Source organism: Corvus moneduloides, chromosome 5, assembly GCF_009650955.1.
Source record: "Corvus moneduloides isolate bCorMon1 chromosome 5, bCorMon1.pri, whole genome shotgun sequence".
Taxonomy (NCBI): domain Eukaryota; kingdom Metazoa; phylum Chordata; class Aves; order Passeriformes; family Corvidae; genus Corvus; species Corvus moneduloides.
The window spans coordinates 43079138-43099565 of NC_045480.1; the positions used below are offsets into that span (position 1 = coordinate 43079138).

General features: G+C 40.6%; 1 protein-coding gene across 3 annotated transcripts in view; it reads left to right on the forward strand.

Annotated features, from left to right (window-relative positions):
• Positions 1-17594, forward strand: part of NPNT (nephronectin) — a 48574-nt gene extending 30980 nt beyond the window's left edge. For all 3 annotated transcript variants that reach the window (XM_032109698.1, XM_032109696.1, XM_032109697.1), the window contains 5 exons: positions 1010-1399; positions 9875-9970; positions 10348-10446; positions 13884-14140; positions 15677-17594. In XM_032109698.1, the coding sequence (XP_031965589.1) occupies positions 1010-1399; positions 9875-9970; positions 10348-10446; positions 13884-14140; positions 15677-15772 (938 nt within the window). In that variant the 3' untranslated portion in view covers positions 15773-17594. The remainder of the gene's footprint in view (positions 1-1009; positions 1400-9874; positions 9971-10347; positions 10447-13883; positions 14141-15676) is intronic.
• Positions 17595-20428: the final 2834 nt, after the last annotated feature.

A 20428-nucleotide genomic window follows, 5' to 3' on the forward strand; every position in this document is an offset into this window, starting at 1 on the left:
TGCTGTCACTGTGGTGGAAGTGGTGCTCAGTCCACCACCTCATTTTTGTGAAGGCTGAAAAATGTCATTTACTTAGTTTCCTGGTGTTTAGCAAAGGTAAAGATCTAAATGAAGGCTGAGTTAGGTGCAATCTCTAAAATTATTACTGCTTATTGACAAGGAGAAATGTTTAGATGGAGAGGTCTGCAAGAATTTTCTTAAGCCAAAGGTATCTGCTCGTCTCTGATCAAAATGGTTTTAACATTGGGGTCTTCCTAAACTTGCTGCCACTCCTGATTATGAACCACAGAATCACCAGGTAGGAAGAGACCTTCCGGACCACCGAGTCCAACCCATGCCCTAACACCACCTCAACTAAACCATGGCACTGAGTGCCACATCCAATCTTTTTTTAAACGCATCCAGGGGTGGTGACTCCACCACCTCCCTGGGCAGAGGATTCCAGAACTTTATCACTCTTTCAGTAAAAAACTTGGTCCTAAACTCGAACTAGTCTAGTTTAGAGGGCTGCTTAACCCATGGCTTCCTGCCCATGCTTTTTTAACCAGCAGTGCTTTTGGGTAAGTTTTGCCAACTCTGAAAGAGACTTGATTCTTGGGAGGAGGTGGGATGGAAGTGTCTTGGCCTTCAGTCATTCTAAATTATCTCTAAACTGCTGCAATGCTAAGTACCCCCTAAAGGGATGTGATAATTTAGCAGCACTGGTGCTAAAGCGTATTGCTAACTAAAGGAAACTTTCAGTGGAAGAAAAGTTATTTCATCCAAGTCTCTCTGTGTCATAATGAAATAGATTGTTAAGTTCCTGGGATGAGAAGCTGAGATGTCCATTTTGGTCCCATTTTGATTCTCTTTCCCATTTTTCCTGTTGTTGTGATTGGAACACCTGGCCTGTATCAGATATTCAAGGCAATTGCACTCTCCCTGAGGGAGGCAGTGGTATAACGAGTGGGATTGTTGATGTTGGAGGCACAACCCCTCAGACCATCACATGTACCTGCTTTTGTTACAGAAAGGCCAGTGACCAGGCCAACAGCTTGGCCAACACCCAGGCCAACAGCTTGGCCGACACCCCGGCTGACAATTCATCCTACCCCTGGGCCAGCAACTCGTCCTACGCCTGGGGCAACTCAACCTGCACCCAGGACAACAACTCGACTGACACCCAAGCCAACCACGAGATACATGCCAGTGACAACAAGGCCAGTCACGACACCAGTGACAGAGCCTCCAACACCGCCTCAGCCTACAACAGTAAGAGCTACACTACCACCACAAAGAACTCCTCTGGTAACAACTGAAGAGCCTTCACATGTTCCCATTGAAACTACATCTTCCCCAGGAGTTATAGATGACAACAGGATCCAGCCAGATCCTCAGAAACCCCGAGGAGATGTGTTCAGTAAGTAATTTTCCATATGCTTTCGTTTATCAAAGCTGTAGATGGAGTGAGGTGGAAGCATGCACAATACTGTTTGGATTTTTTGGAACACTATACCATTGAGAACAGAGAAACCAAACTGAAAATGGTCATATGGTAAAGCTGCACAAATAGTTGATTTTATTAAGAAAAATTTGGGAAGAGAGTTCTGAATCAATTAATCAAAAAATGTGTTTATCTTTTCCCCCCTGAAATTATGGAGTATATTGTCCCATAGAAGTACTTAATTATGCTTTCAGATGAAGGTTTTAGGGAAATGGGAGACATTTTATTGAAAAGTATTGAAGTGCAACATAACTCATAAAGTGGTTGGATTCAAACTCAGAGAGTTGAGAGTCACTCTTAAATAAAGTATTACCATAGCTTTAAGAATGGTAAAGAAATGGGATCATGTCTGATTACCTAAAGACTTCTATGTGACCTATTTTGTATGGGTTCGAATAGTCTCAGATGTTCATGACTAAACAATGGGAAAAATGCACAAAAATAGCAGGGAGACTAATCCCTGTGGAAAGGGATACATGAAAAGCTGAAGATAGGAAAGATTCTCATAGCATGAACACATGTAATTTTAAGAGCTCCTCTGAAATCTACAGCACCATTGTGCCAGCTTTAGTGCATACCACAGGAGACATTACTGGCACTTACAGAGCTGTGCATGTCTGCCAAGAAATACTCAACACCCGATTTCATCTTTAGTTCTGCAGCTAATTTTAGAGACGGGGAGGGTGTTGGATCAGCTCTTCAGCTTGTTGTACAATAAAGCTGCTGAAGCAATGTAGTAGGAGGAAAAGTTTGCAGTCTCAGAGCAGGTGCACAAGTAATGTGGGAGTTTTTTTCTGGTTGCTTTGGCATCTGTGTGGTAATTTCTTGGGCTTTGTTGTTGTAGGTCATTACTCAGTGAAATATTTTGTTCCTCGTAAAAGAGTTTTCCCTGTGACATTTTATCTGTTGTAGACAGATAAATTGAAAATGGAGAGAGAAGCTGACAAATGTTAGAAGCCAAATCCTGGTACTGCTTAGCAGAGTGTACTTTTGGCTTCGTATTCAAAATATAGAAATAAGTGAAATTTTAAAAGGAAATACAATAAAGACTTACAAAGCTTAATATAGTGGGAACCAACAGTTAAAAATAACGTTTTGTGGACATTATTGTAGACTCCAGCATTGTGCTTCCCAGGTGTCTCATGTTGCAAGTGTTCTCTGGAATTCTAAAGCAGAGGGATAGTTTTCAGCTACTTTCATGAAGTCATAACAATCCTTTGTGTAAAGCTTGTTATTTACAGTTAGTCTTTCTGTATTGTCCCTAGAGGCTAGATTTTGGAGCTAATGCTTTCAATACATATGCTTCAGATATAGGAGTTTGGAAAATAGGAAAGTAAATGCCTTTTAAGTTTGGCTTGGTCTGAGTGCAGCTTACATTATGGTACGTATAACAAACACAGGATCTTTGCAAAGTGGTTATCAATTATTGGTTTAGGTCAGCTGCCACCCTCTGAGGTTTGTCATGTCCATACATAGCTTCAAAGGCTTCAGTGCCCAGCACAGCAGGACTGAAATGGGTCAAACACCAGCAGCTGTTCCTGGGTAGGTAATACAGGAACAGAGAGTCCTCAGATCAAGTCAACAGATGTCTGTCTTCAATCCCATATAACTTTTTTTGATTCCCTGCAAGGGACATACTTGATATACATATGTGTGTGACATAACTCTGTGACTGAAAACATACTCCACTTGTGCTCCAGATGATGCTAGTAGTGTGATCCTTCATGGAGCTGGTGTCTGTTTTTTCCTCTCTCTTGTCTTTTTCTTTCCTTTCCACTCTGCTTCCTGCTCTTTCTCCCTTTCTCTTCTGGGCACTTTGGAAGTATCATCTAGGTAGTGGTCACTGGAGTCCTCTCCTACCTTCTGTTTGTCTTGAAGCATTTGTGTAGGGGGTGCAAAAAGCATTTGTTAAGGATTTGAAATGTACAGTAGAGTGCAAAACAGTTCTGTTTCAGAAGAATGTGCTACTTTTTCAAAGAAAGCATTGCTTGTAGAGTAAGGTGTTTCTTCACCTGTTGAATCGTGTTACTGTAGGAGTTTGTGGGCAAGAGAATCCATCCACCCACATCTCCTCATGTGGGACATACAGAAAAGCAGGTAGAAAAGTTATAGCCACGTACATTACCACATGTAGGATGCACAGAGCATGGCTCTGCCTCTCCTCAGTACTGCCCTTGTAAGGATAATGCCGGGATACCTGAACATCCCCAGATGCCATCACTCCAGGGGTTCAGCAGCGTGGGAGCGTTATGCCGGGTGCTGCATTCCTGGGCATTAGCAGGGCTGCAGACCCAGCTGCATGAGTGCTCTTGGCTTGTGGCAAATGCGAAGTGCGTTAGCTGGAACACCTTTCACGTTAGCTTACGGATGGAGTGTGCCGGGTGGGTTGAGCTTCGGGTTCCTGCTCCAGTCCTGTCGGAAAGCAGTGCCTGGTTCTGTTTGGCTGCAGCTGCTCAGTGTGAAGCACTGCAAGCTCAGGACGGCAGTGCTCCCACTGAGTGTAAGCCAGTGCCTCTCCAAAATCATTCCTTACAGCCAGACACAATGTTAACAACCATGGTGTTAAGACAATACAGGATTTCAAACTGGAATGACTAGTAACATTTAGCTAACCTTTGAATTGCTTCTTAGCTGCTATTTGGATGTGCCAAACCCTCCCCCACTGCCAAAAACATTTGTGGATTTTTCACTTGCTTCTATATTTCCTCAGGGAAAGGGAGTTTTGAACTATTTCCTTCATCTTCTTTAAAGCTGTTTCAGTTTTAGTCTCACCTACATCAGACATCTTTGCAATATTCCTGGGTTGTGGATATGAGGTAATTTTGTTTGGCTTGTACTGAGCTTCTTTAGGTTCATTTCTCCACACCAACTGCTTCTCCAGTCGAGGCAGCAAAGAAGCCAGTTCTCAGAAATTTTCACTGTGGTCCCCTTATGCCTGCCTGGAAAGAGAAGAAAAAGCTTTGATCTTTCTCCCTTTGTTTCCCACTGGAGAATACAGGCAGCAATTAGTAGTCTTGTAACTCTTTATTTTCTTGAAAAACAGAGGAGAAAGTCGATGTTAGATCCCCATAGGTCATGAAGTAGGATTTAACTTCAGTTTTGTGAAGTCTTCAGAAGAATTTGTGTCATCTTAGGTGGCTACTTCCTCCTGTGTCTCCAAGGGTTGTTGTATTCCCAAGAGTCACGAAAGGTAGTGTTTTATCACAGGGATGGGCAAAACCCAGCACAGAGAGCATTGTACCCAGCAACCACTGGCAGTTCTGGTCTCCCAGCCATTAGCATCTGCTGAAGACCTCAGTATTTAAAGTTGTGTTTCCAGCTAGGTTATCTTGTGATGCATGGACATTTCCCTTCCTTTTTTTCCCATGGAGCTCTGAAGCCTTAGCCAGGCTTGGAGGAAGCAGCACTGTTTTGCTCTGCCATTGAATAGCTGCTGCTTCTGTCAGGCAATCTGTGGCAAAGGGGCCAGTGGCTACTGTGCAGTGATAGCTGTCCTAGTGTTCCAGACCAAATCCTGCAAATCCTGGTGCTCTAGGATTGGTCCATATCAGGAGAGGAAACGTGCTGGGGCAAATGTACTTTTTTCTGCAAGCATTTTTCAAATTCTATTTTTTTGTTAGTTAACCTTTTCCTGGGCTACCCTTGGTGACTCCTTGCTCCCTATCTTCTCCCTTTGTTGTTATTTGACCTGCTGTTCCACACACTGAGTAAACTTGACCTCACTTTAGAGCTCTCTTGAATGTGCTGCTCAACTTGAAATGAGCTGAGGACCAGAGAAATTGCTCTGTTCAGGAGTAATGAAGAGCACAAATGATAGAAATGCTGATAATGTTATTTAAATACCTTCACAACTTTTGAAAGGTATTGGGTTGTTGCTTTGCTTTAGGTGCTTTACCCCTTTTCTAAAAATGCCTGCAGTGACTTTGGGGTGCTGCTTTCTTAGAGAACAAAAAAATTAGTATTTTTTAAAATGGAATTCCTACACTTGGCCTTTGAACCACTTAGTCAGATGCAGACAGTGGAATCTGGCACCAAGGATAATCTTCTCCTGATATGGATATGGGGGGAATGGCAATGAGAGAGGAATGCAGTGATAGCTTAATATTTAACTGTTTCAGGACTGATACAAACTACAGTGAAGTACGGAGGAATCTGGTCTAGTTATAAGTCTCTAACAAATAGAATAAACTTGTTAATGAGACTATGAATTTCTGCTACTATTGGGATTTGAATAAGCACTGAAAGCATAAACCTAAAGCATAATACTAGATATCAGGAGAGCAAGAACAAACCCCCTTATCTGTATTAGAAGACAGTACAGCAGTTTTCCTTCTTGGCCCTTAGTGGAGCCGAAAAAGTTGGAATTAGGAAATGTTTCTCATAACAGCTATTAAAACTGTAAAGATTGGATTAAAACTTGTTTCTTTCTTTTCTTCCTTTCAGTGACTGCAAAGTCCTCAGTGCTGTAAGTGTAGTTTTGTGATGCTTGAAGCTGTTGAAAAAAGGGAAATAACAAAAGCAAAGAATGGAGGGTTTGTTATTCCTTGATATAATTAGAGTAGCATTATTTTACAACAGCATTTCATTTGTCTTCACTGTTCTGGCACCTTTTAAAATGTATTTGTCTTTGTATTTAAGCATTTAAGAGAGGCACTTTGTTCCTGTTGATACTCTGGAGTTCAATCGTGAAACCTAGGAGTCTTGCAAATCTCACCCTCAATCAATCTTCCAGCAAGTTTTGTCCCTGAATCTGATATGCAAGCTTCTGTACACTCCTTGTTTTAGCTGTGTTTCCCTGAAACTCAGCTGTCACTCTGCACCTCCTGAATGGATGTTCATAGAAAAGCAGGCAGGTTACTTTGCAGAAAACTTTCTGCGAAGATAAATACCAAGATGCTTGATTTCAGTAAAACTTAATGAGCCTTGTAACTGCCTTTGAAATGCAAGATTGGACTTCAGAGTGGTGGCATGCTGACACTGTTGTGTCTCCCCTGATATGTAGATAGTGCTGGAGAGGGTGGCACAGAAAGCCCTTCCTGAAATAATTCTTACTGCAGAATGTGAATCTGTAGAATTATAAGAAACCTGTCCTGGACACTGTGGGTGTCCAAAGGGAAGGGTGAAATGCACCTCTCTGTTGCCTCTTCTTTTTAGCCCGGCATATATCAGAATCTTCCCTGGAGGAAAACAGGACTTACTCTTGTTTTCTCAGTCCAATTGACCTCTGGACTACCCTTACTTTTAGCTGTTTTCTACTAGTTCTGTGTGAGATCTCATCACTTGCGGGAGATTTTTGGAAGTGGGATTTAACAGCTTTCAGTCGTAATTACTCAGTCAAAAAATCTTTTTCCTTTTTTTGTTGTTGTTGTTGTTAGCAAATGGGAAGATTAGTCATGATCATTGTGTGGAATGGAATTGTACTTACAGTGCAAAACCAGTGTTTTCTGTAAGCCAGAGAACTGCATTATTAATAGTAATAACAATTACTAATAACATGAAATTGCACTCCGTGTTTTGGTTTGTAACACCAAAACAAATATTCTGTTTATTGCAAACTAGCTGATATATATACATGCACTTTCTTATACTCCCAAACTCAGCAATTAGCAAGTAAATAAAAAAAAAGCTGTATTGTTTTCCCGAAGGTTAAAAAAGCTGGAAAGTAATCACTCTTACTTAATATTTAGTAATCACAGTTGTGATATTTTCCCCCAGATTTGTGCATCTATGAAGAGGTTAGCTCATGAACTTTGAGAATATGGTAGTGTTGATGTATTGGCTCACTCAGAGCTTATAAAATTCTCCAAGAAAAAGAAGCCAAGTTTCTATTTAACAAGCTTTATCAAACCATTGAAGTTAAGTGAAAAGCACACTGATACACTATATAAAGTACACAGAAAGGGTTTGGAAAGCTTGCAGAAAATAAGTGTGCCAAGTACTTTCTCCCACGATCTCCACTCGACATACTGGTTGTCATGGCAGAAAGAAGTGTACATGTGGGTCATATTTAGAGTCCTGCATCACTTATGGTAACCCTTGTTTCAAATTGAGTGCACATTCCTGTAATTAGGTCCAAGCACTGAAGTGACTGTATTAGAGCACTGCAACACATTCTTCTAGAAGTTCATAAAAAAAGTGTTTGGAAAGGACTCTGGGGGAATTTTTGAAAAAATATTTTTGCAGAGCTTTGATTACAGGCAGACACATCAACTTGAATTTGGAGAATGCTTGTATGTGCACACAGACGTAACTCAGGTTTGTAGAAAACAGCATCGCATTAGAAATGGTACTTAAGGAAGTAAACGGAAGTAGTTTACAAAATAAATTCCCAGTATTTTTTGCAGTGTTTTCCATAAACAAGGATTATGACAGACTGGGAAGAGGGTGCACAAGACATGTACCTTAAAACTGTGACCCCTGAGTATCCTACAAATCTTAGAGCATGGCAGTGGGTTCCCTTCATGCTCTTTGTCACAGTGCTCATTCAGAACCTTCCTGTGAGCCTGTGGTCCGAGCCTTTGGTCCCTGCCCTGCTGCGCTCAGCAGTTCTGAAGCGAATTGCGGACTTGCTCTCCATAGCACAGAAAACAAACAGTATCTTCTTCCCTTGGCACAGTCTGAGGTGAGGGAAGGCAAGGTGGTGGTCCCTGGGCGTGCAGCAGCATAGATAGAGCTCCTAGGGAAGAGTGGTACACTGCTGGCAGGGATTAAGGGTGAGTGATGCCTTTATGAGACTGAATATAACATTTGTGTGTAGATGTACTGCAGGGCAATTATTGGCCTAGGCTGTGTGGACTGTGCACATTTGTAAGGTTTCTTTCATGTTAAATCTCAGTTTCTAGTCACGTGGGCAAAATAGCCCAGATAAAACAAAGCAGCAAAAATATTATTTACAATCAAGGTATTTTTAAAAATTAACAGTCCTCTAACACCCAAGTCAGCTGCAAGCCTGAAGCTGTTGTGAGCATTAATATCCTAGACTGCAAATAGACAGTCTAAAATCTGCAAAGGATTAAAAAGAAAAAGGAAACAAAAAACGGGAGACTTAATGATTCAAATAATGACTATTATATTTATGAGTTCATCAGTTTCCTACAGATTTTGAGCTTTTTAAGTATTTGATTTTATTGTACAAAATTTTTATTCAAGATCACTAGCCTAGAATAGTATTTTAAAAATACATTAGAATTTGCTTATTTTGTCCCAGTTTCAACATTTTTTCTTTTCTGTATTCTGGCTTTAGAGGAGCTCTTGCAGCAGTGCTATTTTCATGTTGTCCTAGTGCAAAAGAAGTTCCTTCTTAACCTTTGATTTGATTTTCTGGAGACAACAGTCCTTCCAGTCATCTTAATTCTTCTTGTTCTCACTTGCCCCTGAAGTCAGACATTAATAGTTATTTTTGCACTGCAAATGGAAAACATGTCAAGTTTTTAATAGATAAGGCCCTTACAAATACTTTGGGTGTCAGAGGTGCCTATTAAATCTAAGGACATGTCTGAAACACATTACTACTATTATGAATTATGCATTAGACCTGCCTCTAAATGAGGAATTTTCCAAGACAGCTCTATTCAGTGTAATCTGTTTATCTCTAGCTGACACCTGTCCATCAGGCAAGAAATCTGCATGAGATGTACACAGACTGGCACAGCATCTTCAGAAATATGTGGGAGTCTTTGTAGCCACCTGACAAAGACCTCATAAATTTCAGGTTGTCCTGGATGCTGAATGTCTAATAACCTCTGGGCTTCTTAATCACCAAGAGCTGTTCGTTCTCCTTGCAGCTGGGAAGAGCAGCTGAAGGACTGGCTGTGCTGCTGGAAAGCAAAAAGTGTAATTACAGTTGAATTCCAGCTTCCACTAGAGCTCCTCCTTTTCAGCTCTCAGTACAACCCTGATAATTGTTTGGGGAGCTCTGATCCTTTGCAGATAGATGGGTGTACCTTCAGCTGTAGTTCAAAGGTTAAGTGCACGTGGGGCCTCTTCCAAGTACTGCTGCCTCCTGTCGAGGTTCTCCTAAAAACGTCGGTGGAAGGGTTGAGTGAGGACTTTCATGTGGCTTTGTTTAATTGAGAAACCACTGTCTCTGAAAACACATTTGGAGAGCAGTAGTGTGCTTCAAGGATAAAGCTTTCCCCCCGGTTAAAAAGGAGCTTTCATTCAGAGGGCCTTTAGGAGATTTGGAATTACCTTTTATAGTGCTTAGGTAAATGTTGCAACACAAATCATAAATCATGTAGGCATAAAGTTTATGAGTCTTTGTGTCAAATATAATTAAATGTATTGAAATCTCCAGGAAAAGCACAATGCCCAGAGCTGCTCTGCTGGTTTTTGTTAAAGATAAAGCTAGTTAGTGACCTACTTCCTTATCTCATTCATTTTTTCTCACAGTTCCACGCCAGCCTGGAGTGAGCAATAATCTGTTTGAAATACTTGAAATTGAAAGAGGGATTACAGCTGATGAATTTGAAGCAAATGATGACCCAGGTAAAGACCATGTCTCCTATGCAGGACCTAGGGTTTATGATTATTTTTTTAGATTTCTTGGGGGTTTATACATTTTTCAGGGCTCCTACATCTTAAGCACCTCTTTTAAACTGCTTTATAAAACCAACCCCTTGCCTATGAAAACCTTTCTACTTTTATATCTTAAAAAAATTAGCACAAAAATAGTGTGCATTGTTAATAAATACAAGGGTCCTTTTTATTGTTTTAGTATTTTTGCAGGTTCTTTTCCTAGGGCTCCTTCTTCTACATTTAATTTTCACACTTACTTGCTAGTGTCAGCGACATGGGAAATTGAAAACCAAACCAATCTGAATCATTTCTGGGTTTTTTTGTGACCTCCTGCTCTGTTCTGCCAGGTGTGCTGGTGCACAGCTGTAATTTTGATAGTGGACTGTGCGGATGGATCAAGGGCAAAGATGATGACTTGCACTGGGAACCAGTGAGAGATGCATCAGGTAAGTGATCTGTGTACAGTCACATCCTGCAGTTGAAGAATCACCCAGGCTTGAGGTTGATGACAGTTTGTGCTTCAGGACAAATTACACAGCTGCTGTTCGCTTTAGTTCTGGGATATATTTCACACCCACACCTCTTCTGTGTATAAAAAGCAAAATTGAGGATTCCCAATATGAAAGAGCAATTGAAAATTTACATTTTTACCATGGCTGGCATCTTTAAAATAGGAGTGTCTCTGAAGGAGTAGTAAATATAGTCAGCAAAAGTTTGCCTTAAAAGAATCTGGGGGAAAAAAGTGGACTAGAGAACAGCTTTTATTTATGGTGAAACAAAGCTTATTTTTCAAACAACCATGTAACCATAATTAGTTCCCTATCACTAGCAAAATTATAGAAAGTATTGGACATAGTCTTTGTTTTGCTGCCAGATATAATGTTCTAGTTTAACCTCTCAGATTGCTATAGGTTGGAGTAGAATTCAGTAAAATCAATCTGTATATAGGAAAAAAGTAACTGGAAGTAAAATGTTCAAACACAGAAGCTTCTGAAAATGGGATTTTTTGGGATGGTAAAAAGTGACACTACACCAAACATTAGAGGGGAGTGTGTAGTAGCTGCTTGCAGCACAGGAGACTGGCATCAGCATTGGTGGTCAGCAGCAGCCCTGCCCTCTGGCCCACCTCTGCTGTCCCAGGAAGTGGGATGTATTTGGTATATTGATTTTGGCGTGGCACAGAGAGGTTGCTGTCCTTTCCTGCCTACCCTTCCCCCAGCAGTGCCTGCCCAGCAGTGCTGGGGATTAGACACACATCCCTGGCTCCCCGTAATGATGGGATTACTTCATCCCCAAGGAGCAGCCTTTGAAGTGCACAAAGCTCCCATTATGTGAGGGATGGCAGCCTGCGGAAGGAAGCGCGCTCTCAGGCGGGACAATGGTACAGGTTAAGATGAGGGAGGGCGAGGGCATTTTCCTCGTGCACTACCCTGTCACATCTGTCTGGCCTTATGCTGCCACTGCTGGCACAGTCATTTGCCAGCGCAGCAGGTGACCTGGCACCTTTTCCAGGCTGTTTGGAAGTGCTGTCTTCACTGGCTGGGCAGGGCTTGCCCCACACAGGCTGCTCTAGTACTTCAGGAGCTCTTTGTGACACTTGAAAAGCCTTGGGAATGAGTGGGAGAGCAGAGCTCCTTCCTCCTGCAGATGAGAAAACAGGCAGCTGTCACCTGCTTGCAGAGAGGCACCTAAAAAAAGAAAATATTACATGTAATTCATACCTTTTTTGAAACAGCAGATGTAAAAATCCATTTTTTCTAGGTCACTCAAAGCATATTCATTATCTGTACTCAAAAATTGTTGTTAATGCATACTAAGTTCCAGAACTATGATTTTTAACTGGCTCTTTTTTGTCAGACTTTTCCCCTGCATTGCTTCCCAGTAGTCAGGGTCAAGCTCAGCTATTTATTTCCTCTGTATGTTCTGCTACTGTTGACATAACCTGTTAAAACTAGTCCCTTGAAGTCACCCACCCACTCCCTCCTGTCTGGAATACCTTGTTGCAAGGATTTATTTTCACAGCTTGTTCCTGACTGTTTGCTTTCACCTTGCAAAGTTTGCTATTTTTTGGTTTATCAGAATCTGCATTTTGAAAGGTACTGTGCTGAAGCATTATAAACTTATCTTGCATGCAGAAAATGCTGATTTGAGGGGACCTTTTCCTCCAGGGGCTTGCCTACAGATATATTTGCTTTGTGCTTACCTAAATCTGTTTCCTATTGATTGGATTCAGCCACAGTAACTATCTGAAAACGATGCACTTAATAAGTCAGTACTTTCATAGTGGTATAATTGTATCTTCAGCAAACAGGTACAGTTATTTAAACAGTATTGTGCTTATTTTAGCAATTAGCGACCTTGCTGCAAAAGCAATGCATTAAAAAAAAAAGAAAACTCCCTGAGAAGATACCCACCAAAAGGCTTTAACAGATCCTTGGGCAAATGGATCCCCCTTCATGGCTAAATGCTGATCTAGAGGCCCAGACAACAGCATACTACTTTGCTTTGTTAAGTCTCATGGAGAGCAAAGAGCTTACAAACTTATGTAGAAGTAGCGAATTGGAGACAAGGTTGTCTTTCCTTCTAAGTGTGTGACAAGCCCTGGTACATTGTCATTAAATCTTACAGCTATTGAGGGAAATCATTGTGACTTTCAAAGAGAAGCTTTCCAAAAACAATGCTCTGGTTGAGAAGTAGCAGGGAGATAATTAAAAAATATTTTTCTATCCTATTTAACCGTGTATGTCAACAATATTACAAACCCCCAATATTTCTGCATCTTCAGTTTTAGCTGAGGAGACTAAAAATGCCACCTTTCTTAATGAATTTAAGGTAAAAGTGGAATTTTTTTATTTTAAAAAACCTCCTAAAATCTGATTTCATAAAGAAAAAATATTCTTAAATTCAGTGTAAGATAAGTTTTTTGGGGTTTTTTTGAACCTTTTTCCCTTTGGTCATTTCAGATTTTAAAGGTTTTACCCACCTTGCAAAAGTTTTCATTAAAAGTACAAACAGCACATACAGGTCTGGATTTTCTCCAAGATGTGAAATCTCGTTTAGTGTAGTTCTGAGTGTCAGTATGAAAGGTGCCTTTTTTCTTTCTAGGTTGTATGGATGTTGCCATTCCCGAAATCCTCAGCTTCTCATGTTCTAAGTGTTTTCTGGAAGGCACCTTTACTTCATACATGATAAGAGCTAATAATAGGGTTTTGAATTGAGTATGTATGTTCACTGCCAACTTCCTACTGTTAGGCTTCAGGGTTAACAGCCATGTGGAAATCATTACTGCTGCTTGCTTTATCTATCTAATCCAGATTAAGAGTTTAAATTACGGTTAAATAAAAGAGGCTGTCGGGGTTGCAAATGGATATGCATTGAGACTTAACCTGTTAACACAGTTCCCAAAGGAAAGGAAAGGGACAGAGCCATAGCTCAATTACATGATAGCATTTATTCTGGTCTTCTCCTTTATCTGTCCAACAGCAAAACATTGCAGCTTGAAAGGTGCGTAAATTTGCACAGTGGCTTTAATATCACTGCGGGTTTAAAATCATGCAGTCACCAAGAGGTTGTCAGAAATTACAGAATACATGAGGTTTCAGTTTTTGAGAGGTATTGTTTGCTTTGTCAAAAAGAAATTAGATGGGCAACACCTAACCTGGTATTAATGTATAGAGAAGAGCAGCACTGTAGATCTTACCCTGTAGGAGGCAGATGCACCAGTTTTGTTTATATATGCCTTATTTAACACTCACTGAACCTTGTGGACCCCTTTATTATTTTTTTTAATAAATTTTCATGCATTTGGTCCTGCAACCTAGTAGCATTAAGAAAAACCAAACAAAACCTAACTGCTAAAAACTAACTGCTTTTTCCACTGCAGGGGGACAGTATCTTACCATCTCTGATCCCAAGAGCAAAGAAGGAAGAGTAGCACATCTTATCCTGCCCTTGGGTCACATGGCTCAGGCTGGAGACTTGTGCCTGTCCTTTAGGCATAAAGTGCCCGGGCTGCATTCTGGTGCCCTCCAAGTCTTTGTAAGGAAAAATGGTGCTCATGGCCCAGCTGTCTGGGGAAGAAATGGTGGCCACGGCTGGAGACAGACACACATAACTTTACGGGGACTGGGCATCAGGAGTGTAAGTACTGATGCTCATGTTGCTTTTTGGGTTTTTGCATGAAAAGCTGAAGACAGTTAAATGGTGCAGCACTGCAGTGTTCATCTTCTGGGTTCAGTTTCAGTCTGTTTTACTACTTTAATCTCTGCCAATGGAATCACAATACAGATGAGAGTCATTGTGCCTTTTTTTTCCAATTAGTTTTATGCACAGAAAAGAGAAAGAAATCCCAGCTACAGCAATAGACTCAGGCTACTGTGTCATTTCCTGAGCTACCTGGTACAGCCTATTTTAAGGGAATCATCACACAGGAAAGAACAGCCTTGTGGACAGAGGCATACTCTATAGAGATTTCAAAAATAGCCTGTATCAAGAGTCCTCATGAATAATGCTTTGAATAATACAGTGCCATGAAATAGGAATAATCATCCCCTGTGGATTAGTAACTGGCTCAACCAGGGCAAAGATACTGAAAATAAGTAATTTTTGGTAAGGTAGGGAGATTACACGTGCAGTCAATTGTGGTTTTATGCCCTTTAGCATCCCTGCAGCTGATCAGGCCAAGGAGGTGAATGATGACCTAAAAATACCTACAACACAAAGTTGTTTAATGCAATCAAAAGAAGCTGCCCGAAGTGCCATGGAGAATCTTTTAACACTTGGAAATCTTAGAAACATTGTGTGATTAACTGGTATCAAAAGCTCAGTGTTATTCTTCAACCTCTGAAGGTAGTTTCTATTTCAGATCTGAAGAAGTGGCTTGGGTACTTCAGGGCCTGTTTTACTCTGACTTAAATATCAGGTACTCTGATGTGAAAACACATCAATGTTCATGGTGAGATCAGGCTACAAGACACACACAGTATCTATTTCTAAAACAATTATTAAGGCTGTAGGTACTGCAGATAGTTTTCTGGAAACTTTACCTCAGGAACAGTAGCAAAGACACCTGCCTTTGTTAGCTGTAAATGAATGTCAGTCTGAGAAGGTGGACATTTGTAACAGGTGAACAATATATTTGCTATATTCTTTTCCCCCCCCCCCCCCCTAAATTTATCACTTCGGGCAGTCCTTGTGTCTGTCTCAGTAAGTGTTGAATCACTCATGTCTTGTCTGGTAGACAAGATCTCAGACATGACCAGCAAAAAGTTCCTTTTCTCACAGTTCCCGTGCCTTTCCTGACCCCCTGGCAGTAGCTGTCAGCATGACCTGCCATCCATTGGACCACAGACAGGAGCTGCCTCATGGCACACTTGAGTTTGGGATCTTTTGCAGCCAGCATGGGCAGCCAGGACTGCTGACCTGAACCACTGTGACACTTATCCAGAGATTGGGGAGCAAAGGAAGACTCCTAAGTAAGCAGGGAAGAAATTTGGACGTTTTAGTTTCTAGCTAATTAAAACCCAAAAGCAACCAAACAGTAGTGATTTTGGAGGGGCCTACTGGAAACCTGAGGAGAATCCAGAATCCTTCATCACACTTTTTAATGAATTATCTCTGTGTAATTTTTTTTTTTTTTTTTATCCTCCACTTAAATTGTTCTATTTCTCTTCCTAGATAATTTTCAGAGGTGAGAAAGGGAAAGGAAGAACTGGAGATATTGGACTAGATGATGTGGTCTTGAGGAGAGGACGCTGTTCTGAAGAGCATTAGCCAAGACAATGGACCAGCAATCATCTCCTCTTGCCCTTCTCATGCAATTCTGCCAAACTTTGAAACAGAACTGCATGGAAAAGAAGAAAAAAGTGAGAGAGCAACAACTTCTTAGTGGTCTGCTAAGTGCAATCTCATGGAAATTTCACTTAAATATATGGAGAGCACCTCCCAGGATTGAGAAAATCCAAGCTCCGGCTGGTTCTTTCTATTAATCCTTACCCCTAAATCATATTTTGTATGTAATAACTTTTTCCCCTGTTAGGGCTGGTGAGTGCTCACAGAAAGAGCACTTGTGAAAAAGGGAGAATTGATCACAAATGGTGGCAAAAGAAAGCTCCATCTCAAAGCTTCAGTGTTAACTGATAGTCATTATCTTCCCTTAGTGCTACTCTTTCATTGATTAATTTGTGTGAGTTACATTGGATTAGTGAAAGCCTGGACCTGAACTTTGGCTTACTGCCACTGACCTTTGGAAGAAAGGTTTGTCATATATGAAATAGCATTTATTTTGCTGTTGCATCTGTATTAACCAAAACCAGTTATAGAGAGTAGGCATTGCATCCTGTAATATTGCTTGTGCTCTGTTTTGTGTATATGTGTATGGTTAACATATTTATGTTTTTAGTATTTACAGACTGTAGTTGCAGGGTAATTGGCAGCTGTACTTTCTTTTTGTACGAGACAGGCATTCAGCATCTTCTTCAATGCTGCTGGTCATGCCAAGTTACCAAAGTCAGTTAATGGTGCTCACTGAAAAATGCTGGTGCCATTTTTCGTGTTGTAATGTCCTGAAGGCAAAAGACCAAGCACTTCCCTGCTGTAAACTGGCCTCTGAAAATGCTGTACAAGTTTGCATCGAGCTCACAAGCACGCCCTAAAGGGCTCTCAGTCCTGCAAGAAGCTCCTGGTTCAGCTGAAGACTGAGCAGCCAGGAAAAGATGAACTCGGATCTTGTAAGGCTGAGCCTGTTGACGCTGCCAGGGATGATCCCTTCCCACAGGTGCCACAAGTCTCCGCATAAGGGAAAAGGGCAGCTGCATTAACACTGTACAAACAATTCAGACCGTGAAATGCCTCGAGTGATCTTTGCCAAATGTCCATACTCCACCCAACCTTCTGTATAGAATAAGCATTTTATTCTTTAGAACTAGAACAACTATTAGGTCTAGTGGGAACTAAGGATTTATCAAAACTTTGGACTAATTTTATAGCTATGTATCATGCATGTGCTGTGCAGTTTCCCAGGGAATTCTTCTGTTTGGTGTGGAATTTTTTAAGTGGGCTGTCACCACTGCTAGCAATTCTAAAATTGATAAAGTAACTATAACATGTTAAGAAAATGACAAAAGATTGGTAAAATGTTGTTAGTGGTGCAGCCTTAAAGCTTCAAAATACGTATGTAGAAGATCTCAGTACAGTGTAAAATAAATGTCAGCTGCATAGCATGTTCAGTCTTGTACAAAGCTCACAGACACAGAATTGCAAGACCAGTAGAGGTCATATTCCAAATCCCAGTTTCTGACAAAGTACCAATCTGAGAATACTTTTCCCATTTGTCCCCTAGGACGAAACAGCGTGTGTAGAGCAGACGTGTATGTGACCAAACAGAGTCTCCTGCAAAACTGTATCAGCAAACATTTTGAAAAGGAAAAAAGCAACGCATTTGTAAACATTAAATTTTAAACTATTTTGCTTCAAATATGATTATGATCTTTTTTTCTTATGTTACTTTGTGATGTGTCAGAAATATCTGTGAATAGTTGAAAACCTTGTCCTTATTTTAAAGTAATCAGTAAAAGAGACTGTTACTTGCTACTAATTGGGCATCTTGTTTTCATTTCTAGATTGAGAGTCTCATTTTCATTGCAGTGAAATGAAACAAAAGATGACAATCCCAGAGTGAAATAGCTCTTATTACCAGATTTAAAAATCAAAATACATTTCACTATCATATGAAGAGAGCACTGTACCTATTATTCAGAAGGAAGAATGACAACTTTCAACCTAACTTTAAGAGAAGTATCACAGGTAATTTAAGAGCTTCTGCAATATAAAATGGACATTTTACAAGAAAGAGCAGCTACCATAGTTCCTCATTTTGATTCAACCTGCACAAACTGCTGTTAGATGCCAAGGAACATAAGATAAACACATTTTAGTCTGGTTCATCATATTACTACACCTTTCTGAGTTTAAGATTCCCTGGTTAGAGGAGAAACCTATGCAAGACTGTCAAGAGCTTTTTGGCCATTTTTACAAGCAGTCCCTAGAACTCTGAATTAATTCAGAAGGTAGACAGAAATAAGTAGGTGACAGGGGGAGGATTCAGGTTTCTGTTTTATCAGTGCATTTCATTGCTATAGTCAAACATGGACTTGTAAAGCCTTGTGACAGCTGCAGTCTCAGCAGACACCGAGGCAGTGTTTTTGAGCTCTGGGGGAGCTGCTGTGGCTCTAAGTCACTCACCTCCACACCTGGCTGCGCTGTGACTGTGCTGCCTTCTCTCCATCTTTTGAATAGACAAGGTGAGGTCACTCAGGGGTTCTGTTGTGAGGATCCTTCTCCAGCTCTTTCTGTACAGGCTCTTTTCAGGCAGCTCCCTCCGGCCACACACCTCAGCCAGGACTGCTCTTTCCAGATGAACTTCAAAAAAGGGATGAAAATACGGCCTGAGGTCTTCCTATGAAGTAGATTATAGTTTTGGGTTTAGTAAGTAGGTAGTAGAAATTCCTGCTTAGATACTTAAGCAAGCAGAAGAAATTACACTAACTTAACATGAAAATATTTATCAAATGTTTAACCTCTTGCCAGTTTATAATTGAATGTCTTTTCATAGACATGTTCAACTCTTTTCCCCAAAAAGATTGAAAATAAGATTCTTCATAAATGACAGTTACTGGGACCAGTGGCAGTGTGCACTTACGCATTTGCTGACATCAAAATCAGCACAAGGGAAGGGACCAAGACAAGATTTTTGGTTTCAGATTGCATTTTATACAGTCCCCTCACCTCTCATCAGATCCATGTCACTAAATCAGTAGTGAGTGCTTTTAGTGAAGCTCATTCATTCTGGAGAACAGCTTCTCTCGGTTCCCTTCAGTAAATTATCTGAGACTTGGAGGTCAAAACTTTGGTTTTACTGCAGTTGGAGATGACAATAGCCACGCTAATAAGACTCAGTCATGAGAAGACAACCCTGAACAGAAGAACATTTATGACAGCAGCCTCCATCATCCTGCTCTGTTCTGCTGGAGAAAAGCTGCCACAGTAGCAGCTCTCTCCAACCCATGGCCCAATGGTCTCTATATGCACCCCAATAGAAGTTATTTCTCCTTGCAAATGAGACACAGTAGTTATCAGAAAAGATAGCTTGATCCAAAGTCTCTTGATTTTAGCAATGCATTGTGACACTCACCTTGAGACCTGTTCACTCTGCCTTTAAAAATTTGCAACAAGAAACTACAGCTGCCTTTAAAATTTTAATTGTGAATGTTACACATACAGAGTTATTAATTAGCAAGTAAGGTCCAATTAAATGCGATGCAAATTTTTGGTTGTATAGATCTATCTCTCAGTGTTTTATGACTTCAGATTTTCCACACCAATTAAAAACAAGAAAAGAATTTGAGCAATGCCTTGGTGTAAACCTGCAAGAAAGAATTTTAGAAAGAAATGCAAAACATTTTAGTGGTAGGCTTCAGAAGTGATTTGAAAGATCACTGCATTAACTTTCAAAGCTTGAGGAGATTCCCTTCTCAGACCTCACCTACTGCATCAAACAGACCTAGAGATACATGAGGAAATGCATTTGGAATCTCTGTAATGCTCCATTTGTTTAAAATGCCAACAGACCAAAGACCATCAGGAACCACAAAGACAAGTCTTCAGCAGTACAGACTGTGAAGCGCCTCTAGATTTCAGAAACCAGCTCCATGTAAGTTTTCAGGATTGCAAGTCCAAAATGAATCAAATCATGTTCTAGTAGCTCTGCTCTTACCAATTCTGCTTGTGCACTGTTCCTTTGCTTTGAAACAAACCGTCCTTTAGACAGTGTTTTACACTGGTTGCTTTGGGCCAAGATGGACTATTATTGGAAAAAAAACCAAACCAAACACATGGGTTATTTTTTATTTATCTTTCTTCTTAAAGTTGAAAAAACATCTTGGGTAACATTACCGAAATCAGGATAGTCAGATCAGGATTGATCCCGTTCACATCACTGGATGTGAATGCCCACTGGAGTGATCACCTTAGGTTGCCTTTTTTCTCCTAAGAAATGTTTAATTTAATGGCAGAGAGCCAGACAGGACATCATGCTTACACATGCTTGATACATGTCAAAGGCATAGGTTTATTCCTCAGTTTCTCAATAACATGTCAAACAGCAGAGCAAGTTAGATCTGAACTTTCTGGATAGAACCAGAAACAATTCCTGGCTTTCCATCACGATTTTTCCTCAGTTTGCTTAAGAGATGTTAAGAATCAACTAATGTTTTCTTTAAGAAATACGTAAGCTCACTCTGTATGTATGGTCAGATTTTTGCCACTCTGCTGTTTCCCTGCAATCCAGCTATTAAAGATCTCCCCAAGACTCCACTTCGGTCAAACCACTGCAGGTGTCTCAAAAATCACATGGAAAAGGGCCATCTCTAC